Source organism: Ictidomys tridecemlineatus, chromosome 12, assembly GCF_052094955.1.
Source record: "Ictidomys tridecemlineatus isolate mIctTri1 chromosome 12, mIctTri1.hap1, whole genome shotgun sequence".
Taxonomy (NCBI): Eukaryota; Metazoa; Chordata; class Mammalia; order Rodentia; family Sciuridae; genus Ictidomys; species Ictidomys tridecemlineatus.
Window position 1 is genome coordinate 92,948,488 of NC_135488.1, and position 24,692 is coordinate 92,973,179.

At 37.8% G+C, this 24,692-nt stretch overlaps 1 protein-coding gene across 4 annotated transcripts in view; it reads left to right on the forward strand.

Moving 5' to 3' along the window:
• The first annotated feature begins 928 nt into the window (after positions 1-928).
• Positions 929-24,692, forward strand: part of Fez2 (fasciculation and elongation protein zeta 2) — a 64,940-nt gene continuing 41,176 nt past the window's right edge. For all 4 annotated transcript variants that reach the window (XM_078029394.1, XM_021734085.3, XM_005336554.5 and 1 more), the window contains exons 1-5: positions 929-1,224; positions 4,960-5,068; positions 11,134-11,250; positions 13,323-13,464; positions 15,754-16,022. In XM_078029394.1, the coding sequence (XP_077885520.1) occupies positions 971-1,224; positions 4,960-5,068; positions 11,134-11,250; positions 13,323-13,464; positions 15,754-16,022 (891 nt within the window). In that variant the 5' untranslated portion in view covers positions 929-970. The remainder of the gene's footprint in view (positions 1,225-4,959; positions 5,069-11,133; positions 11,251-13,322; positions 13,465-15,753; positions 16,023-24,692) is intronic.

Genomic DNA, 24,692 nt, shown 5'->3' on the forward strand with positions numbered 1-24,692 from the left:
TTCAAATGTGTCTTTCAAAATAAGAGCTCATCATCTAATTATGTCTCACATCCTAAATAAAGTATTTGATTATTCCGGTTCAAAGGTACTGCTCCTTTCAACTCCTAAGCATTTATTGCTTCCATGCAATCACACTTCCTTATAATAATTTTTCTTTCTTTTTTTATTGTGGTTAAATACACAATACATATAATGTAAAATTACCATCTTAACCACTTTTAAGTCATCAGTTTAATGGTACTCAGTACATTCATATTATTGTGCAACCATTTACCAACCGTCCACCTCCATAAATCTTTTCATCTTGCAAAATGCTATACTCATGAAATAACTTTCCACTCCATATACTTTTTACAAGATACAAAGCATTTCCTTTTAGTCTTATCACGCAAGGACATTCATTGTTAAGCCCCCTGTAGGTAGCCCACAAATATTAGTTTTATAACGTAAACATGAGGTATTTACTGTCAGGCATTTTTCTAAGTGCTTTGTAAATATTAATTTACACAATTATTTGTCTTTGTATGTGCTTTGCACGTGAGAGACCTAAAATATTTGTGGAATGAATCTCCGTACCTCTTAAACATTTCCAATTAACTTTGGTTATAATTCTAGTTGGAAAGTTAACCTTTGGGTATTTTGACACTAGGTCGCAAGTTTAAAGAGATTCTTTTATTTTAGCCACATTAAGCCAGGGTGTTAGTAAGGGAAGCTATGAGGGATTTATTCCTCAAAGATAGAGAATTAGGAAGTGACTCAGCGGAGTTAAGGTCTTTCTCTGGGCACCCGCGGTCAACTCCAGAAGACTCAGGAAAAGGAAGACCCCAGCAGACCACCCGGGACTTGTCTCTCAGTGGAGCCGGCGGAACTGGGCCTGGCGGGCCTGGGCGGGGCGAAACGGCCCGGGGGCGGGGCCTTCAGGGGGGCGGGGCCTCGGCCGGGGCTGGGCGCGCGACAGCACCGGGCGGCGATGGCGGCGGACGGGGACTGGCAGGATTTCTATGAGTTCCAGGAGCCGGCCCGGAGCCTCCTGGACCAGGAGAACTGTAACGCGAGCCCCGAGGCCGGGGCAGGGGCGGGCGCGGGCGGCGAAGGCTTCCCGGCGCTGGCCTGCAGCTTGGAGGAGAAGCTGAGCCTGTGTTTCCGCCCCTCGGGTCTCGGCGCCGAGCCCCCGCGGGCGGCCGTGCGGCCCATCACCGAGCGCAGCCTCCTGCAGGGGGACGAGTGAGTGCGGGCCCCGGCCGGGAGCGAGCGGGAGCCTCCCCTGCCACTCACCCTACCCGGGACCTCGGCCCGCAGCCCGGCGGGACTCCGGCCGCAGGCTCCTCCCCGCGCCCTCCTTCCGCCTCCACCGACGCGGCGGCCCGCCCCGCTCCCTCCTCCTGCGGGGGGGCGTTGCTGGGCTCCCTGGGCGATTTAAATCCCAGCTCCCCCTCTGTCACTGCCCCTAAGAGTGCTCCTTCCTCAAGACCAAGCCCTTGTTTGGTTTTGGAGGGGATCACCTGTACGGAGCTTGTAGTTGGAGACCGTACCTCCTGGGGCACGTGGGAGCCTTTCATTCATTCAGTTGGATTTATTAAGCGCTAGTTAAGTGCCCGACGCTGCTTAGCATTTGGAATACCAAAATGAGTGGATATTGTCCCTCTCAAGTAGGGCACAACGTAGGATGGGACGTAGATTTGTAAATGTATTTGTGTGTGTGTGTGTGTTTGTGTGTGTGTGTGTGAGAGAGAGAGAGGGGGGGGGAGAGAAAGAGAAGTGTTCTAACAGATACTTGAACCAAATATGAGATTTAAAAGGCTGTGCCTAGGGGAAAGTCTTCATAGAGAAAGCAACCTGTGAATTGAATCCTAATGGATGAGTGGGAGTTTGCCTGGCACGTGAAGAAAGGTCTAGCATTTTAGATCAAAGGTATAGCATGCGCAAAGGTACCAACGTGCGCAGCATTTTATGCCAGGGGAATCTCTTGGGCCCACCTGAGAGCTCTGGTGGAGCACAAGCTGCCATTGAGGCACAAAGAAACGCTCTCATTATTAATAGCAAGGATCTCAGTGGTGTGGAGACCAGTGCATAAACAAGTAATAATTACAGAATCACCCGAAGTGATTTAATTAATTCATGGGGATTTATGAGAGCTGGGGGAGGGAAAAGGTAGATATATATACAGGAAAGCATGCAGGCAGTAGCAGAAGATGCCATTTTCGAAAGTTGTTTCTCAAAAAGAAGATAGTTGCATTTATATGTATATTTATGTGCTCTGAATCACTGAGACTAGGATACATTCTGGGTTTTAAAATTATAAAGAGTAATTTAAAGTAGGTGAGGGGCTTATACAAAGATAATTAAGGATCCCTGTTTTTGCTTCACCTGGACTTCCTCAAAGTAGTTTATTTTGGCCTTTAGACAGGTTATACCATTTAAACTATTTTGTTGTTTTTCTTCTTTTTTTTCTTTCTTTTTTCTTTTTTTTTTGGTACTGGGGAGTGGATCCAGGGGCATTTAACTAGTTAGCCACATCTCCAGCACTTTTTTGTTTTTTATTTGGAGATAGAGTCTCACTGAGTTACTTAGGGCCTTGCTAAGTTGCTGAGGCTGAATTTGAACTCTTGATCCTTGATCCTCCTGTCTCAGCCTCCGGAGACACTGGGATTGAGCTGCTGGGATTACAGTTTACTATACAACGCTGGCTATTTAGTTACTTTTGATAATGGTTTGAGTAGGTGATATGTTGGTAGTAATCTAGCTGATTCACATTTCTTGATTTGGGAATGCATAAGAAATTTCTCTCAGGAGCTTGGACTGGTTACCATTGTCATTGTCCCCTCGCTATTGTGTAAATTTGCTCACCATTATTTGACAGAGTCCTTTCTAGCTCCTTTCCTTAGCAAGAGTTGAATTTTTTTTTTTTTTTTTTACTCAGATATAACCTTGCCTTAGGGCCCTTTATTTAACTTTTTGGAGCCCAATTTTCTTTTGGTTAATATGGATTGTACTCCCAAGATTTTCCTTTAGAAGGGTATTATGCAGGACTCACTGTTGGCAGGACTTTGACCTCCTTCAAAAAGTGCTATCTTGCTAGTTGTTTATGACTGGTAGTAATATTTTATGATAAGGATGAAGGAAGTTCATGTCTAGAGAGAGAATTCTAGAAATCTTTCACTGAAGCTGGCCCTATGCCCTTCTCAACTACAATTGTTCTGATATTGGTGGAGGTAGAGGACTCTGCACTTGTCCTTCACTTTCTTGGAAAAGCAAACTCACCCACAGTCATTCCTGGGTGACGTATTCCACTCCACTCGTTCTTTTCTTATATCCTCATTTTAGAAGTAGGCAACAAAGAAAATATCTCCTGCCCCCTGGAAAATTCTGGACTATCTTCTCCTACTGTCTTACTGTAACCCCTGATCAGAGTTAGGTATATAGTCAGGTATGCAGTATTTGAAAATTGTTACCCTGAAAAGCATGGGCTAGAAACCCATAAGTAGCAGTCCAGAGGCATTACCTAATTCTAACTGATTCACATTAGAGGAGGCTGGATCCCCACAGAGAGGAGAATTGGAAACAAACCATGCATTTGCGAGATTTTCTGGGTAAATCACCTTTGGTTTTCTAGAGCTTTTGGGGTTCACATTTTCATCGAGGCTAATGTGTATCTTGAAGCCAAACAAGGCAGCATGGTCCTATCACCTTCTGCTTTTTAGCACCAAACCCCTATTCATTACATCAAGTTTGTTGCTTCTCCATTTTTAAACTTGTATTCTTATGTTTATGTACTTACTAAGATTGTTTATGTACCCTAGTTGCATACACACTTGGTAAAAAGGCATGCACAATTATTTAATGACTTACAATTAGATAACCTGTTATTCATTGTAGGATTATTTTTTATATGATATCTTTGTGCATTCTTACAACCAGTAAGTGGTTCAAATTTAACTTTCTTACCCTATTTAAATTTCATCTCATTTGTATATCAGAACTCCTTTCATAAGACATCATGTTTACTGTGTTGATTATTTCTTTTTTACTGAAACCTGAATTTTGGTCATGAAATTGGAGTTTGCTTTTCTGGTTTTGTTTGGGACTTTCCCCAGTTCAACTCATTTGAATTAATGCTTAGAGTAATGGAGCGGGAGGAAATAGCTGCTTATTGTTCAAGCCTCTTTTTATAGTGAGGCAACTGTCACCCAAAGAGGTTAAGGGACAGGGCCAAAGACTAATTGGGCAAAAAAGGAGATGAGAATAGGTTTCTTGAAGCCTAGTCAAGTGCTCTTTGCATCTTACCTCATCACCTCTGCAAAACTCTGTTTGCTTATAAGGTAGGATAACTGCATTGGATATAACCTGTGTACGTTTTATAGGAATGTCCCCTCTTTCTCCTTTCATTTCATCAGTCTTTATTCTTAGCCAATTATTACAAATTAGATATTATATGCTGGTTCACATTGAGACTGAATTCTTCAGAATCTAGGAAAATAAGATTTTGGTTAGAGATAGATTATTTACTTTGTGAAATGTTTAGAAGTTGCAGAAGAAAAATAATTGTAGTGCAGAGTCTATTTACTCTCTGTGTGACCTTGGAAATATTACTTAACCTCTCCGTGTTTCATTCTCATCTGTAGAATCGGTATGATAATGGTTTCTACTTCTAAAGTTGTTTTTGAGTATTAAATGAGTTAATAATATGTAAACTGCTGTGAACTGTGCCTGGCACATAGTATGATGGAAGTATTAGTGACTTAGAGTTTTTTATACCACTTCCCTTTCCCTCAGGACTTTTTGTCAGCTTGCATATATCATTTTCATGCAGTTTTATTTAGGAGACTCTACATAGTAGGTGTTTCTCTGAGAAAAAATTTGCTATTTGGTGTCCTTCTTTCATTGTAGTATTGAACATTTATTGAACAAAAGACATATCGGGTGGTAACTTTCATTGAATGCAGTTTTCTTCTTTTCAAGGATTTGGAATGCCCTGACAGATAATTATGGAAATGTGATGCCTGTGGACTGGAAGTCATCTCACACTAGGACCTTGCACTTGCTTACTCTGAACCTCTCAGAGAAAGGGGTAAGTTAGGATTTCTGCATAACTGCTGCTGAGAGCAGAACTAAATAGTATCATTTTGGTTGAGCACAAATATTGAGTTGCTTCCTATGTGTGTGTGTGTGTGTGTGTGTGTGTGTATGTGTGTGTGTTGTGGGGGATTGGTGCTGGGCAGGTGCTCTACCATTGAGGTCCATCCTGAGTTGTCCCTTTCTTAGCGTATAGTGTTTGGAGGGGCCCTCTTTTCTTCCCATATTGGCTCCATTGCCTTTGCCTTGCTAGCACCGTTCTCCAGTTCCTCTCCAGCGCATGCTCACTTTTGTATGTTTAGCTAAGTTTCCATCACTATGGAAAACAGCGAACACCAACAGTCACTATTTCTCCCTGATTATGGAACGTAGTTGTGGTGTGCTGAGAGCACTCAGTGAGAATCCTCAGCTTTGATGTGATGTAACTTTTTGGTGAATTTAATGACTTGCTGGACATGACATGTCATCAGGAGTCTCTGTATTCCTGTGAATAGTGAGGAGCCACTAAAAGACATTTCTTGGCTTTTTAATGTGTTCTTGGCTAATTTACCTAGCACTTGTATGCATACTGGTATTGTCAAGTGAAAGTGCCTTGAGTGAGAAGTGTGAGCACAAGTGAAAGGATGGCTGCTGGGAGAGAGGTCAGAAAAGGAACAGAATTGTTTGAAGTGGAAACTCCAAGTGGTAAAGTTGATGAGGAATGTAGCCACACTGTATTTCAGGCCGGACTTTTAAGTTCCTCATCAGATAACAGCGTAAGCTGGGTTCTTCTGGCATGCTTTATATTTCATTAAGTGTAGTCATGTGATTATTGGGAGTATAATGCAGAGTGACTGTTAGTATTTAAAGTAATGTTGTTAATGTTTCATGGAAATGTTTTCTTAAATATGTGACCCAGAACAACCTGCTGCTTTCATTTTCTAGTGAAATATGGAATTCTGCCTGTATTTCCCATTATTCTAGTAGGTATGGAGTCTTACTGTTTGTTCCATTCGTCAACCCCGTTAAGCTTTGCAGATTGACCTGGTACATGTTTAATGAAAAGAAATAAAACAAAGCATGTGATGATTTGTATTCTGTTTATTCAGGTCCTAGCTGTCATTTTGAGCTTCATGCAAGTTCCCCTCCTGCTCTGAAGGTTCCTGTTACTGTTTTTGCGTTTGCTGATCTCATGGAATTACATAATTTTAGAGTTGGAAGGGACTTTAAAGGACACTTAATCCAGCCTCCCACTTGGGGGAATCCCCATCTACCACATCTCTGACAGATGGTCATTCAGCCATGGCCTAAATCCTTGCACAGAAGGAAAACACACTCCTCTGTGTAGGAATCCATGAACACTTGTGGGGCTGTGAACTTTTAAAGGACTTGTTATCTGTCTCACAGAATTAGCCCCATTGTCTCATGGGTGTTAGTCCCATAGCACTTTTTCCATGTCTCTTAAATCATGTTCTCTCATAATCTATGTTTCAGAGTCTGTTATTAGATTCTGACTTCCTGAGAGGTATCTTTTTGTCTTTTTAGTAATTACCTTTGGACTGGCACATGGTAAATATAAAGATAATGTTTGTGGGATGAGTGAACGAATGGATATTGTGAATGAATGAATATTGTCTTCAGAGATCATGATGAAAGGTTGTTTAAAAATATTTTCTTTCTATTTAAAGTAGTGCTGAATTCATAGTAGCTAGCCCATGAATACTTTTTTTTTTGTTTGACATTTAAAAAGATAGCATAGAAGAGTTCCTTGCCTAGTTTTTAAGAGAAGCACATTAGCAGCAAGAATAGGGCACTCTAATCGTATTTCATTGAATAACATGTAAATCTTGTATTGTTCTCAGATTGCACTGGGGAAGTTGCTCCCTTTTGCTGCTATTTGAATGTTGTTTTCAACATTTAGAACAATGCTACAAAGTAGTGATTAGTAAAGAAGTATCATTTAATGGTAGTACTGATTATAGAAGTTTTACCTGGATTAACTCAGCAGATTAAAGTAAACAAATGATCATCTGTCATCTGTTTGTTAATCGATCAGTCAGTCATCATCTACTGTGATATGACTGATCTGGTGATGAGTAGAATTGAAATTAGAATGCTATTTTTCAGTAAGGATTATAACTGAAAAGTAAGTGGGCAATAAGCACCATGTAAGAAGCATTTACTATTGTCAAATGAGTGCTTTATTTTTCCATGACTGACCTATGTTAAATTTACCTTTTGAAAGCATTTTTTAGATTATCCTAGTTGTAAAACAGGGTGTACAGGAAATTTTTTCCCTGATAATGGGTGGAATAATTTTTTTTACACTAAGAAAAAAAGATGATTTGCAAGATTTCAGGGTTTTTTTTTTTTATATTCTTTCATTGAAGGTTAAGATATACAAATTTGATGGACTTTTACAGGGTAAGGCAACTGGGATATTTCAGATTCTTACATGGGCACATTTTTTCCGTTTGATGTTTCTGCAGTTTTGTACAGGGAAACAGAACCACCAGCTCCGAATTAACTTCGGCATAGGAAGGAGTGACAGGAATGTTGGGCACAAAGATGACATATTTATGCCTAATGGAAGAGTGATTAATGATCCTCCCGACAGCCAGGGTTAGTTTTCAAAGCCCGAAAGGGATTCCAGCCCTTAGCATATGCCATCTCTGTGAGGAATGGGCTTGGCTCCCTCTCTGGAAAGATGATCTGGGATCATTATTTCTGTGTTATGGAAATTTATTCTAATAGTTTACTGGTATTAATCTTATCTTCTGGACCCATTTGTAAGCCAGAAGGGGAAAAATAAAGCAAAACTATGGTGCTCAAGCTTCAAGATAGAAGAGTGATGGAGGCAAGTGAGTTTGAGGTATGAGGATCAATGACAATGATTATTAGGTCCATTCCTGTCATACAGACCCCCACATGATCACATTGTGGTGTCTTGAAATATAACATTCCTCATGAAAAGCTTTGTCTCTTGACCTTTTCCTTTTCTTATTAAGTTAGTAAAGGGATAATAGTGATAGGATTTGGAAGGAAAGGCAACCTGTCCTCACTGACATTGTCCTTGATTTCTAGCTACCAGACATCACTCTCCTTCTAGCAGATCACCTGCTCATTTTACTTGGTTTTATTTTTCAATTTTAGGCATTGTCTGCTGACCTTCTACCCAGAGTGTGAAGATTTAGTGTCTTACCATCTTCCAGCCTCCAGCTTCTTACTTCTCACATAAACTTTCTCTTCCCTCATCTTCCCAGTATAATCTCATCAAAATCCTCAGTTAAGTTGATCTTCAGTCTGGGGACTGCTCAAGCAGTAGAGTTCTTCCCTAGCACGTGCAAGACTCTGGGTTTGATTCCCAGCCCTGCAGAAACAGACCCCTGCCCCAGACAAACCAAACTGATCTTCATCATTTGTGTTACCTATGTAAATGTTCTCAGTTGACCCATTTTGGTATATATGATTAAACTACTTCTCATACAATCTTTGTTTTTTCTTAGAGTAATAATAATTGTGTTTTTTTGTGGTTTATTTAGTTTATAATTAGCTGACTAATTCAGCCTTATGACAGCAATAAAACTCATTTTAGTGAATGGAATAAACTAGGTGGTAAGTTTCTCTCTTTTTCTTTTCTTGATGACTTGTGCAGTACCAGTTCTAATCTGAACTAGTTACTCTCTGGTTTGACTTCATAGCCATCATTTTGGAATTTTTCATTCCTCTCTCATCACAAGAACTCCCTTTGCCTCTTTCTTGCATTGGACCCTGTGTCTTCCTCCTTTTCATTTTCCTGCTGGTATCTTTCCAAGACAGGGTTCAAAGAAGTATATTATTTGAGTAGACATGTCTAAAAATGTCTTTATTTTTAGCTCACACCTAATTGTTAGGCTAGCTGGACATTAGAGTCTACAGTGGAATTTATTGGGACATGAAAATTATATGAATTGTTTTTTAGCATCTGTTGTTGCTATTGAGAATTCAAATGGTATCTTGATTCCTGACTTTTGTAATGTGATTTTTTTTTTTTCCTCTCTGGATGCTGTTAATCTGCCCCCACCTTCACTACCATGGTGTTCTGAAGTTTCGTGGTGACTTGTTTCCAGCCAGGGGAGGCCTTTCCTGGGCTGATGGTGCAGTGAGAAATGGAATGAGGTAGAATTGCATTATGGTGTAGGCAGGTAGATACTGGAGTGCTCATGTGGGCCTTGTCCTTTGCCTGGTGTTTGAACACCAGTACGCCAGTGGTTCCTTCCTTTGCTCTTCTCACTTGCAGGTTTCTGATATTTTGTGGTCACTCTTAAACTTTGGATGGTCCTGTATGAGGAACTAGGGAGGCAATGAGGATCAACATCCACTCCATTGTATGGTCAATTTTAGATACATTCTCTGTACTAGTGAATAAAATAATTTTCATGATAAAATTTTATTATTTTCTTATTATCTTTTTTCACATGAGGTCAGGTGTGGAATTTTTTACTTGTGGCTCAGAGTGTTGGATTTTGGAACATTTGGATTTCAGAGCTTTTCGGATTTAAAATTTTTAGATGAAGATAATATAGTGTAATGTAATATATATATTTTGTTTTGTTTTTGTTTTTAGGAACTGAGAATTGAACCCAGGGGCATGTTACCATTGAGTACATCTCCAGTCTTTTTTATAGTCTTAAATTTTGAGATAGGGTCTCTCTAAGTTGTTGAGGATCTTGCTAAATTGCCTAGGCTGACCTTGAACTTGGGATCCTCCTGCCTCAGCCTCCTGAGTCATGGGGATTATAGACGTGTGCCAGCACACCTGGCTATTTTAATTATATACTATGTAATAGAAGGACATAGTTTATTTTTACATAGTCCTTGTTGCCCATTTGTTCTTTGGGAGCTCAAAGGGTGCTAAACTTTCCGGAGGAATAAGGTTTTAATTTCAGTTATGTTTATTACCATAATAGTCACGTCACAATAGGTAGAGGATGGATCACTATTTACTTTAATCTGCTCCATTTTTCCAGGAAAAGTTTTTACATTTAGTACTGGTACTAGACTCTAAGCATCATTAAAGGGATGGTTTATATTGGTGTTTGCAGGGTTCAGGGAAACCAGGTAAGCATAATGCAGTACCTCAGGGATGGTAATGGCTAGTGGTACTTTAGCAGCCCTGGATGTGAAGAGGAAAGGAGAGGGAGAAATTTCTAGAACCTGAAGAGATTAGGTATGGAGAGAGGTCTGCTTGACAAGAGCTGTGGCCTTTGGTAAAGAGCCAGAGCTGACAAATGGCAGTCTGGCAGGGAGGAGGAGAGAGAACAAGTGCTCAGCCCTCACCTTCTCACCTTGCAGTCTGCCAATGATGTGTGACCCAACTGGAAACTAGAAGTCAAGGGCATCCTTTGATGTGGTCCATATGGTCAGTCTTCTGGGGCACAGAGTGTGGTAGGATATCTTAGTGGGGTGATTGGATACTCTCCAGACTGTTAGGTTTAAAGATGTTTTGGAACCTAGAGATCTTTCTTTGGGAGAAAAGATATTCAACTGGAAGATATTCAACTGCACTTATGCAGTCCTCATGGACAGATCCTGTCTGCCAGGGAATTTATTACTTATCTTTTACTCTAAATATTAGAAGTTAGTTTGCAAAAAACTTGCTTTATGCTTTCCGTAGAGTTTAACATCTACCAATCGTGCTGTTAGATTAACTAAATAATATTCATTGCTATACCTGCCCGTTTCTTCCCTTCTATTCCTTGTAATTCCCTACAGCTTGCTAACAAATACTATATTTTTTCCCCTCTCTATAACTGTTGGCTTTTATATGCTCTTATATTTCTTCTGGAAAAAATAGTTAAGTATGTATTAGACCATAGGAATATATATGCCCCTGAACAAGTTTATGTCTGTTCTACACTGCTCTTTTTTCTGCTTGGTATGAATAGTAAAGTACTGCACAAGTTGCCTAGTTCAGAGTGACCATAAGGTCTCCCTTTCAAGGGTGCACGCTCAGTCTGTGCTTTCTTCGGCTGCCTCTTTTACCCAGGGATATTTTGGTTAGAATGTCTTGTTTTTAACCATGGATATTTTTGCTTTTAGATAAGTGACAGTTTGCTTTTTGACACATCAGATGATGAGGAGCTGAGAGAACAGCTGGACATGCATTCCATCATTGTCTCCTGTGTTAACGAGGAACCCCTCTTCACGGCAGACCAGGTATCCAGGAGATGCTCATCTACGCAAGGACAGCAGAATCTAGAGCCGAAAGCCATTTCTTACTGTGCCAGGAAATGATAGTTATTAGAATTTACTTATTTGCCTTAGATTGTGTGGTTATATTGGTTAACAGCTAACTCTTCCACTGAGAAAAAGAAGAAAGTTTATAGAGGCTGAGGAAAATGAAATTTTGTTGATTGGGAAGATTGCTAATCTAAGTATTGTTACAAGCTACTTAAAGCCAAGGTAAAAGAATATTAATTTTCCTATTTCCTTTAGATTTGCCCAGACATGGGGAAATATCTGTGTAGAAATTATTTAGTTTTTGTAAAATCCTGGGTAAGACTCACTGGCACATATTAGTAGCACCTCTTACATACTCCAGGAAGAAGTGAGCATTATTGCTGTGGAATGTTCTATAATGTCAATCCTGTGTTCATTTGAAAGCAGTTGAATCAGCATTCTCATTTTCTGAATACTCTGCCCACCTCTCTTGTATTGTCCAAATGTGATGCCAGAATCTCTTCCTGAAATAAAATGTTCCATGGCTTCTCAGACTGTTAATTCTACCACATTCTATTTTTAGATCGGAAAGAAGAGGTCCAGAGATACCTTATGGCAAGCTTGGGAGGTGCACTTTCAAGGTGTACAATAAAAATATGTCATTTTAATACACTTAGTCATATTTGTGATTGAATTGTCCTAGAGTGGGAAAGAGCGTTGTGTTTAAAAAGCAAGATAATAATATTTTAGAGGGCTTTTTTGAGGTAGAACATGATCTCCCAGAGAAAGATGTGACCCTGAGGGTTTACAGTCTCCTACTATGCCTGAATACACTAAGTTATGCCTATTTTTAAGCCTTAGGGAAACGGAGCCTCTAGCCTCCTGGGTTATCTCATTGCACTGTTTGCAATGCTTGTTTTGGGGCATTTTCTTACTAATCAACATAATCCTCCCCCCTTCAGATTTACTTTTGTTTTTCCTCAGTACAAGTGCTACCTGTTAAGCTCAGTGATTCATAAAGCATGTTAATTATGCTTGTGATATTTTATACCTTCATTTAATTGTATTTTCTTTAATAGCTTTCTCTTAATCCTTAAATCCTTTTTTCAAGTATTGAGTAACTTTTCTGGCTTTCCTTTAAAGTTTTTTTCCTTCTCCAGTTTTAGACTTTGGAACAGGATGAGATACAGTTATGTGATGTTGCATATGACAGTAAATCATTTGTTTAAAAGGCATATATAAGTTTTCCTATTACCTAAGGCTTTTTTCCTTTTTTTTTTTTTTAATGCTACCAGGATTGAACCCAGAGGCTCTTAAACACTGAGCCACATCCCCAGCCCTTTTTATATTTTATTTTGAGACAGGATCTCACTAATTTGCTTAGGGTCTCACTAAATTGCTGAGGTTGGCTTTGAACTCTCAATCCTCCTACCTTAGCCTCCCAAATCACTGGGATTACAGACAGGTGCCACTGTGTCCAGCTTATTTCCTCCTTATGCTTCTACATTTTAAGTAATTTAAAAATATCCCTTTATCTTTTATTGAATTGATATGTGAAACTCATTTTTTGCTGCTAAACTTTTGCTGCCAGAGAAGTAATTTCTTGCTTTATGAATGTTTTATATTATTTTCTAAATTTTATGTCCAACTTTTCATTAAATAGCTTTAGACTGAGCGCTTGCATGTGGTAGATGACAAATTTTCTTTTATTTGCTTCCTTTTAACTACAACTTTTTGATCTGGTTCTGTTCTGCCTGGAGTAAATTATATAAGTGAAGTATCATTTCTCAGACATTGCAAGATCTGGTAGGGCCCACTGAATCATAACAGATGTATTAAATCATATTCTATTTAATTTTTTGTATAGTATATTGTAAATTTCCTTTGAGCCTTGTTCACTCTTACAGTCGAAATTCTGAATGTTTGGAACACCCACTACTGCACACTGTTGGTTAATGAGAATTTAATGCTTTTCTACTCTGGTAGCCTCGGGTGAGCACCATGATATATACAGGTAGATCATTTTCTCCCTGGATATTTGACTAACAATGATGTGTGTATTTTGGAAGGTTATTGAAGAAATTGAAGAAATGATGCAGGAGTCACCAGACCCAGAAGATGATGAGACTCCCACACAGTCAGATCGGCTTTCAATGCTCTCCCAGGAAATTCAAACTCTTAAGAGATCTAGTACAAGCAGTTATGAAGAGAGTAAGAGATCCCCTTCACATCTGTGTTCTTTGTGCTTTTTGTCCTTATCAGATATCTCTAGGAAGCTTCGGTTCTAGAAGGCTGGGTTGCATACCTTCCTGGTCCTCTGATAATATAGTACTCTGGGCATATTTTTATCATTACTCAGGGACTATGTTGTATTCCCCTTTTAAACCCTGTGTTAGTTTGCTGGGGCTTCTGTAACAAAGTACTACAGACTGGCTAGCTAAAATAGCCGAAATTTATTTTCCCACAGTTCTGAAAGAGTGAAGTTGTCAGCAGGGTTGGCCTCTTCTGCTTGTGGATGGCCTTCTTTTCCCTGTGTTGTCACATGGTCTTCCCTTTTTTCCTTTACAGATGTTTGTGTCCACATCTTTTTCTTCTTCTTTTTTGTTTTGGTTGAGGGATTTAGCCCAGGGATACTTTACCACTGAGCTACATCCCTAGCCATTTTTTTTTTTTTTTTTTGGAGATAGGGCCTCACTAAGTTACTTAGCACCTTGTTTAGTTGCTGAGGCTGCCCTTGAACTTGTGATCCTCTTGCCTCAGCTTCCCGAGTAGCTGGGATTATAGATGTGCACCACTGCACCTGACTTCAAATTTCTCCTTATAAAGACACATATTATATTGGATTAGGGGTTACCCTAATACCTCATTTTAACTTTATAAATACCCTGTCTCCAAATACTGTTACATTCTGAGGTAGAGGGGGTTTGATTATATGAAATTTTGGGGAGACATAGTTTAGTCCACAATTAACAAGATACTTTGTGTTTGTTGAAAATAATTCCTATCTTTACAAATAGTTGTCTTCAGGGTAGCTATGAAGAATTTTGGAAATCAAAATTATGATTGAAGTGGATCTGGTATACATGATAATGAACTGTTAAAAACTGTGGAGTTGGTTATTGTGAAGTTTCCAAGTATGCATAACTCTCCTGTGAATATTCTGAGCTAAGCTTACATTTATTCACTGCCTGGTGACTAGTCCCCTTCTTGAGTAAAAAGTGATTAGGTCCCTATCTGCTTAGCCCTTATCATCACTTAGTCTTATGTTGATGGTATAACCAGAGGTCTGAAACTTGGTTGCCTAAATCCCTTTGGGTGGTGTGTAACTTCCTTTCAACATACTGAAGGTCTTACAACTAAATTCTTTCCACTGGTCTGATCTCATCGTATTGCTATAGATAGGGGCTTGACATTGTTGGAGTCCTGATTGCAAAATCCAATCCTGATACCTGATAATATATTAAAAAATATTGTGTTAGTTTACTAGGGCTGCCATAACAAAGTACCACCATCTGGATAGTGTGAACAATAGAAATTTATATTCTCACAGTACAGTGTTGGTGTCAGCAGTCAGGGCCTTGGTAGGTTTGGTATTGGTGAGGCCTTTCTGCTTGGCTTGCAGATGGCCATTTTCTGCCTTCGTCTTTACATGATCTTCCTTCTATGTCCTTTGCTCTGATCTCATTAAAATTTTGTTGTTGTTGTTGCAGATGGTCAGAATGCCTTTATTTTATTTGTTTATTTTTATGTGGTGCTAAGGACAGATCCTAGTGTCTCATAAATGCTAGGCAAGTGCTCTGCCACTGAGCTATAGCCCCATTCCTCTATCTGGTTTTGTAAGGATAGCAGTCACACTGGATTAGAGCTCATTCTAAAGACCTCATTTTAACTTAATTTCTTCCTTAAAGACTTTTCTCTCAAAATCATATAGCCACATGAGGTACTAGGGGGTGGGCAGGACTTCAGAGTTCTCTTTCTCATGTGAGTGAAAGTGTTAAGAAAAAAACCGAAAAAGGGTATCAGGGATTGCTTTCTTTCATCTTCCAAGTCCTCAACAAAATTCACAATTTGGGGCACATATGATTAAATATGTGTTTAGTTTAATTCTTTTAAATCGAGTCCTTTCTAGAAATGTCCCAGAATACTGCTCACTTGCTTGCATTTCTTGTCAGCAGGTGGTTTCTGTACTCTCCCTCTGCTTTTATGTGTGTACCTTGTGTAAGCTTTCTCAGTCTTGACTGAAGTACTGCTCATGGGGTACTTGATTTATACAAAAAAGTTAAAAGTTTCGTTCTTCGTTTCATCTCAGCCAGCTGAGAAGTGACTTTGCCCACCTACTTCTATTCAGACCTGCCCACCAGAAATTTTAAGGTTCTGAGAAAATCATAAACAGTTTAGTTGCTTAGAATATGATTTTTTACTCTTTGGCATGAAACACCTGCTGTTCTGCCTTGAAACACTTTTGTCTTAGTGTCTGCTGTACTTTGTTTTTGGCCATAGGAGTAAAAAGGCTCTCGGTATCTGAATTAAATGAACTACTGGAGGAAATTGAGTCTGCCATTAAGGAGTATTCCGAGGAGCTGGTGCAGCAGTTGGCCCTGCGAGATGAACTGGAGTTTGAAAAGGAAGTGAAAAACAGCTTTATTTCTGTTCTTATTGAAGTCCAGAACAAACAGAAAGAGCACAAAGAAACAGCCAAAAAGAAAAAGAAACTAAAAAACAGCAGCTCTCAGAATGGGAAGAACGAGAGAAGTCATATGCCAGGCACAGTAAGTGATGTTTTGCAGGAGGCACCGAACCCTAGAAACAGGTAGTCCCAGCATACTTGGCCAATGGCTGGGGTGCAGGTTGTACATGTGTGAAAGTGTTGCACTTCTACTGAGAGTGCAACAGGAACTCTCTTCCAGAATGTCCTGTGCTCAGCTTCTTCAGAAAGGTGTTTCTTGGTAATGCTTTTAATGACTGGCCGCGTAATTTTGTACTGAAATGTTTAAGAGAGAAATAAGTGTAAGAAGGTGGGGGTAACATATTTCAAAATGTTAACAGTGGTTATTTGTATTTGGTTGGTTCTTATGACTGCTTTTCTTATTTTTGCTTAACTCTTTTAGGTTGTATAATAAGAAATTTAAATGGGGTCCATTTAGAGGTAGCAGGACTATGCTGAGCCTAAAAGCACAGATTAATTTGTAAATAGAGTCCTCCTCGTTATTTGGCAGGTTGGAATGCAAGGATGTCAGTGGCAGTTGCATGATATTGCCATTTGCTCAGGTATTTGGCAGAACAGAATGTTATTGATAGGTGACAGTAGGTAGAATATTTGAAACTTTGACACTTTTTATGTTTTTTTTCCTGTTTTGTAACTTTTTCTTAAGTGGTCCTATTAATTTCACTTGATTAAACTTCATCATGAACATTAACTGGCAATTATATAAGATCTATCTCTTTATTCATCTTAGATGTCTTTCATTTTCTGCAATCAGTTGAATCCTCGTATATTCCCACTTTGACTTTTGAGTGTGAAAAAATGTTGGTTTTATTTTTAGAGTATAGTGTGGTTGGGCAAAGGCTTCTATTTTTCCTAAGAGTATGTATTTTTTAAATTTGTCATCTTGATAACAGTGATACATATCACAAATGGTTGTTATGGCTTACAATAATATAGATTCTCTCTTTCATTAAGTCTTGAATTATTTTTTTCTAAAGAATACTTACCAGAGAAGTAGATCTCACTGATTAGATGCTGATAGAATCCTAGAAGAGTTCTAGATTGTGGACCATTAGTGAACAGCTGATACAGACAAGATGATGCATAACCATACAACCCAATCATGGCACTTATTAACCTATGAATAAAATCACATTTTCTTAGTGTGATATCCATTTGTACATAATTAGAAAGGTCAGAACTTATGAGTTAACTTAGAAAAAGATTATTTAATCATTTCTAGTGACTACTCTGAAAAAAAAAACCCTTATATTTGTTTGAATGTACAGACCTGGAAAACTTGATTTAAAATATCAAGGACAGTATTTCATGTTTCCATCTCATATTTTAAAAAATTGCACCGTTTAAATTGCCCTATTATACTGGTGAGACTAAATAAATTGCTTAGTGAAAAAGTCATAGTATTGTTGGTAATTTCTACCTAACTGCTTTTAGGAATTACATGTAAATCCTTCATTTATTGGTGTTAATACTTGGCTGAGAAAAATGGATTTATCTCCAGAGGGGTTTAAAGGCTTCGTTTTGTAATTCCCATATAAAATGGGCTAGAGTGGATCGTTTGTGTAGTCTTACATGGTGTTTCTGTTCAGAAATGGATTTGGCAAGGCAACAGTTAGAGTGTATTTGAACCTTCATTAGTCTTAAAATAGATTCATAGAATAATGATTTTTTTCACAATATTTGAAATTGTGAAGTGGCTTCTTGAGTCCCTATCTACTATGTGTGTCAAAAACTTTAATTAGGACTGTAATGGCATGGCTTAGCTTCTGGTACTTGTTTCCTGTATCTTTTTTTAGCCCCAAATGCTAGAGAAAGACCATTCCATCTGTGACACAAACAGCTTGAAACCTGTGATTTGGAAAATAGTGATACGTGGCTCAAAAGAAGTCTAGAGTAAAATGACCAGTTGGATAAGCAGATTCCAGGAGGTATTACCTTCCTAAACATTTTATATAACATAGAGTTTTGATGGGGCCTGACTCTATTGAGTAAGCTATCATTAATGATACTAATTTAAAAAAAAATGGTAACCTTCTTATAGATGTCACATCTTATTTGTTTTTCCAATTACAGTCACTCTTTTTTTCCTACCAGAGCTGTTTTTGAGTTAGCAGCACTTAAATGTTTTCCTTAAGCATTGAATAGCTGCCTTCCATTTTTCTTCAAGCGTGTTTCATAGAAGTAGTACATTGATTTGCAGTTGGTATAACACTTTATTCATAATTGCTAGCTTGTGCTCTTTGGTCCAGATATACTCTAGCAAACTATCTGGGTGGGAAGAGAGCAGAGTTAAATTCTTTAGGTGTTAATTTTAGAGACATGTTTTGTTTGAAACATTTGTTGCCATGGGAAAAAAATATGGGGGTTAGGGATGCTATTTAAAGCATTAGAAAATTTCATCAGAACTGGTAAATACCTTAAATAGTAAAGAAAATATTCAGTACTTTATAAAAGAGAAATGTTATCTTGATTTGAACTTTGAGTTTTAAAATAATCATAATGTTATATACTGGGTAGGATAATAATAAAACAGTATAATTCATTCAGCAAATATTTGTGGAGGGTCTTCCTTGTGCCAAACAGTGTTCAAGATACAGTGGTGAGTAAAACAGACAAGACTCATGCCTTCCTGAAGCTTAGATTCCATGTGGGAGACAGGCAGTAAACATGGAAAAGAATGAACGGTAATGTGGTAATAAATGCTATGAAGAAACCAGAGGGCTGGGCAAGGTGTTTGGTGGTGATGCTAAGAAGCTGTTTTAGATGAGGTGGCCACTATTCTACTGCTCCTCCCAATTGGCAGGAGGTAGCACAAGAATGTCCCATTCTCTACACTTTCCACCAAACATGGGCGTTATTTACCTTTATTTAATATGTATTGATCAGATAACAAAGCAATGGTTTGATTTGTTGACTATTGGTATTCTTTGGTGAGTTACCTATTATATAATATTTGAGATGGTTTTCATATTTATGAGAGTACATATGCTTCTGATGTGTACCATACTGTTGTAGTCTGTAGTTCAAATGTCTCCTCTGACACAGGGCAGGCTCCTTACAGGCTCATTTGTTGGCACTGTTTCACTAGCACTCCACCTCATTTCCAATATTGGAGATTAAATTCCAAAAGATTTGGATTTGTGGTATTTAATTATGACTCTTTAGGATTTTTTAATTTTTTTTTTGGCCATGCTCTGTTTATATGTAACATCTTCACAGGGTCATTGAATTTTAGTATCAGTCCTCTTGAGTATAAGAGCAAATTGAAATATATAGCAGGTTACGTTTTAATTTAGTAGTTGGCATTCATCGAGAATTATCTGAAGTTGTAAAGACATTGCTTATCTGCTTGACATCATACTTAGTAAACTTATAGAGGTAAAAATGGACAGATTGGGGCTAGGGTTATGGGTCAGTAGTAGAGCACTCGCCTTGCATGTGCAAGACCCTGGTTTCGATCTTCAGCACCACATAAAAATAAATAAATAAACAAATAAATAAATAAATAAAATGAAGTTATAAAAAAATAGACTTATTCTTTGAAAATCTAGTAATGTCTCTGAATTATAGGACAAATGAGATTGCTTATTCCAAGTCTGTGGTTGAGAAGATAAGAATCAATAGTATTTTCTATTTGCTGTAATAATCACATTGAACTTTCAACAGAGTCCTAGTATCTTACACTTACCACCATCAGAAATGTCTAATCTCTGGGATGGGGTTGTGGCTCAGTGATAGAGTGCTTGTCTCGCATGTGTGAGACCCTGAGTTTGATCCTCAGCACCACATAAATATAAATAAAATAAAGGTATCCGTGTTCATCTACAACTAAAAAAAATATTTAAAAAGAAAAGAAAAAAGAAATGTCTAATCTGGAACTACATCCTGAAAACTTGTGGGATATTACAGAACAGTGACTAGTGGGTACTGGTGAATAAAAGAAACTGTTGTAAAAAGAGTCCTATTTCTCTAATTTATTGCTTTTGGGGGGTTGGGAAGATAAATGTTTAAAGATGGGGGAGAGGTAAGCTTAGATAATAGTTACTCTTTCTTGTATACATTTTCTTTCACAGATGCCTTGCCATGCCTTTGTGACTCATTTAGCTTCTATATGACTAATGCCAATTTGTTTCCTTTTTACATGCAAAAGTGCCCTCAGTAATAGTTTTCATTTACTCTTGACCAAAGCTGACTTTAAGGTAAGAAATTTTACTTTTATTTAGACGCCATTGTTAGATCATCCTGAAGTTATTCTAATTATCCTAGATCTAAGTTAAGAAAGAATCATTCTGACACACATCTACTTGAATTTGGGACTTCTGTTTTAAAAAATGGAGCTGGGCACTGTGGCTCACACCTGTGGTCCCAGTGACTTGGAAGGCTGAGGCAGGAGGATTGCAAGTTCTAGGCCAGCCTCAGCAATTTAGTGAGATCCTGTCTCAAAATAAAAAAAATAAAAAGGACTGGGGATGTAGCCAAGTGAAAAGCACCCCTGTATTTAATTCCCAGTACCAAAAAAACAAAAACAAAAACAAAAACAAAAACAAACAAACAGGGAGCTTTTCCTCCTTATTTTTAATTTGGAAATCTTTAATGGCACATATGCTAAAATGTTCCATTTGAGGATTGGCAAGGCAAATTACTGTTCAAGGGCCAAATCCAACCTTCATCTTTTTTTTATAAATAAAGTTTTATTGTAATGTAGTTACATCTGTTCATCTGCATGTCATCTGTGACTGCTTTGATGCTGCAAGAACAGAGTTGAATAGTGTGTCCTGCAAAGCCTAAACTAATTACTGTCTGGCCCTTTATGGAAAAAAATTTTTTAACCCCCGATTTAGATATAATATAAAATTAAAAATTAGAGGAAAAAAGGTAAATTCCATTTATATGAATTTGTATATATTAAAAGATATATTGTGTCCAAATTTCTTGTAAGGTATTGCCTTGTTTTATCCTAAGGGTTTGTTCAGTTCTTTTCTGAAGATCCCAGTGGCAGCAGCAGCCTGAGTTTACTCATAGATGGCCACATCTTGGCCAGTTCAACTCCAGACCGGTTGCTGCAGGCTCCTTGCCTAGCAGTAGCCACTTGTGCTGGGTATGTGTTCAAGTCCTGGTGGCTAGGGGAAGACAGCTGGAAGGTAGACCATTTGGGTCCAGATTGGAGTGAAGCAGAAGGCATAAAAATGTTGGTAGTCCCCTCAGCACTCTGTATTTATACATAATAGCAGAAAGTGGTTTTAAAGAGATATAGATGTAGAAAAAGAGCTGGTCTCCCCCTCACCCCCTTTTCTAAATAGTTGGTGCTTGAGAGGATAAAATCTGGCATATACATATACTGGAATATAAATATTAATACAAATTTGTTGATGATGATTCACAGTATTCTTCTGCATTTTTCTTTATTGCAAAAAGCATTTCTTGAAAATTAGTATTAGGGCCATGGAAGGTCATTATAGGGAAGAGAAAAACTTCGATGTGTAATGGCTATTATTTTGATAAGTTGAAACTATGAATTTGAATTACTTTAGATGTGGAACAAATTTATTTTATGAAGGCTAATATTGTCTAGAAAAAATATTTATCATTACCAGTTTTTGGTATATTATTGTTATCTACTGTTTCTTTTCTGTAGTGTGTGTTAGGATGGAAATTTCATGACCCAGCAGGTAATGTAGTAAAATCAGGAGTCCATTCTTGATATTTGTGTCTTTGAGAAGTCATGTTAATATGAAACAGGTTCACAGAAAAGCTATAATAAGCTAGGACATTGAATTCTTTTTATATAATTGGCTTAAGGTATCCATAAGAATAAGCAAAGAATTTATAAAATTACCAAGATTAATTATTTTCCTTTGGTTTGAACATGTTTGGCAATAATTTAAATTCTATATTCATATTAACTTACATCAAGATTTTAAAAAGAGGGCTAGGGATGTGGCTCAAGCTGTAGCACGCTCGCCTGGCATGGCCCGGGTTTGATCCTCAGCACCACATACAAACAAAGATGTTGTGTCAGCCGAAAACTAAAAAATAAATATTAAAAAAATTCTCTTTCTCTCTCTCTCTCTCTCTCTCTCTCTCTCTCTAAAAAAAAGATTTTAAAAAGATCTTCAGATATAAAATATTAAATTATTTGACACTATTCTACTTAACCCCTAGCTTAGAATATCTTTGTGTCATTTCTTTTACTTTGAAAGTGAACTTACAACATTGGATTTTAATATTGAAAATAGTATCAAGTATCTGCTTTGAAATAAGTTGTGTTTTTTAATCTGTTTTTTTTAAAATATTTTTTGGTAGAAATCACTTTTATAACTGCTTTATAGTCCATATTAAAATTATTTGACTTGAAGCGTCAGAACAAGATGCTGCTTTTGCCTCTTTAGGTGATATCTGTTATCTTAACTATTTGAGTATTTTTATTTTGTAATTTTTGCATTTGATTGTTGTTTTTCATTCTGTATTTTTTATGTTTTATTTCAATGATTTATACAAAATTAAAACTATCATTTAAAACTTTATGATTTGATTTATAAAGAACAATGATGTTATTCTTATTTCACTCTTTTGAACTTTTTGAATGTAAGGAATATTAATGGGGTAGATGCGAATAAATCAGAACAGATGGAGAGCATTCCATGATTGCTTTTCCTAACCTTTTTTCTAATACTGAGCTTTGATATTGAGATTTTTGAAAGCTGCCCTGGCTGGTAAGAGATCTGTGCCAATTAGTTCACATCAGGCTGAGAGCATACGTGGTGGCAGAAATAGCCTCAGTTTCCTGGCCTTCTTGCTAGTTCTGCTTTTTCCTGTCATGGATCTTGTTTTGGGAAATTAGTTGAGCTGGTTAATATGCCCTGCAGAGAATGGGATGATGTATTTAGAATTCTAGAAAAGAAGGAACAAACTACAATCCTGTATCTGGTTCTTGTTGCTTTTTCTTTTACAGAGTGTTTTTGGTTCTTTTCCTTTTATTGTTCAGAAAGACCTTGAATTACCTGAAACTGTTACTTGTTTTCTGTTCATGCTCTTTGGCTGATTTCTATATTCAGTTTTAGATAGTAATGGGTGTTCTTTTTATTGTCTCCAGTCCCTTAAGCAAGGGCTTTTAATCAGGAATATAGTATTTCTCAGTGGTAATTTTATTTATTTTTGCAGAACTTGATATACTGTTTTTGCTGTTATGGAGAAAAGAGAAAGGTATGCTTGTTTCTCTTTGGGAGTGATACCTAAAATGTTGTTCTAGACTCCTTTTAAGAGAATATAGCACAGGTTTTTTTTTTTGAATATTGATATTTAGCTCTTTGCTAAAGTGCTACCCATGGATTATTTCATTTTGTGCTCACAACAACCCTAGAAAGTAGATGATATTATTGTTGTTGCTGTTATTATTATTTATTATAGTTTTATGAATGAGTAAATGAAAACTCAACTGAGGCTGCAGCTCATAGAAGCAGTACACAGAAGTGAGGAGGTGGGGAGGTATGTAGATGGGTGCAGGGAACCTTGCCAGATTTCCTCTTCTGAGCTATGTAGGCATGTTGTATGTGTGCTTGGAGATTTTGGCCTGTTTCTTTGTCTTTGGGATTTTTATGGATTTTTAATTTTATATCTTGTTTAATGCTTTGTTGCTCCTGGTTTTGTCTGAGAAAATCTTCTAGAGATTGATTTTGAGACTTTAATATATACTCACACCAGTAAAGAGAATGATCATGAAGCAGTTATGAATTTTCTCAGTATAAATAATAATATTCCTGAAGGCAGTATCAAGTCACCCCTTTCCCCTTTCTTGCCATATTTCTGTGGCATTTTGTGGTAGTGAGGACAGCAGTGAACTAAATGCTGTGTTGTTTAATCATTTTCCTGCTTATTGATGGGCTCATGGCAAAAATCTCACTCTGAGAAGGGCATTTTACAGAACTATTATTGTCTCCTTCCTGTAGAAATGCATAATTGGATTACAGGAGAGCTGTAGAATGAGAATCTTCACCAGCTTTGCACTTTGAATTTGGTCATTTTGGAATTCTTCATATGTGGGAATGGTAGATTAGATAGACATACCTAATGTTTTAATAAATAATGATGTATTTTAATTGAGTGGTAGCAAATCTTCAATGTCCTTCATTTTACTCAGCATCCATAACCCTGGGACCTGATCACACTGCTTTGGCCTATCTGTGGTACTTTGACCTTGAGACATGCTTAGCAAAGAAATGATTCCCCTCCCCCACTGCCTCCCTCATCCCTTTTCTCCCCCGGCTATAGGCTATAAAATTTTAGGCATAGAGAAACACCTTCCCTCTGGCCCAGTTAAGCCCATAAGCACCTAATAATACTGCATCTGCTCTCAAGGTTGTAAATGTAGTGTTTCTAAATGAGGTGACGTTTACTAAAAAGTAAATTTAATCTGCCTCTGAGGTTTTATCATTTTAAAATTCATTTTGCCTTCCAGAAGGGTGTATGATTTTTTTGGAATTTATGGACAGTTGTAAAGCCGGACCCATCATGTGCTCTGCAGAGCTTTCTTCCTGGTTCTTCCTACTCCACTGACTCTGCCTTTCTATTCCTTCATCTTTCTCAACTTCTTTGGTCTTCCTTGCTACTCTGGAGCTACTCTTTGCTATCCCAGGGGCTTCATTCTTAGTTGTTCCACGCCAGCAGTACTGTTGTAGCTTACTTTATTGATCTCATGTTGATTTCCTAGACTAGA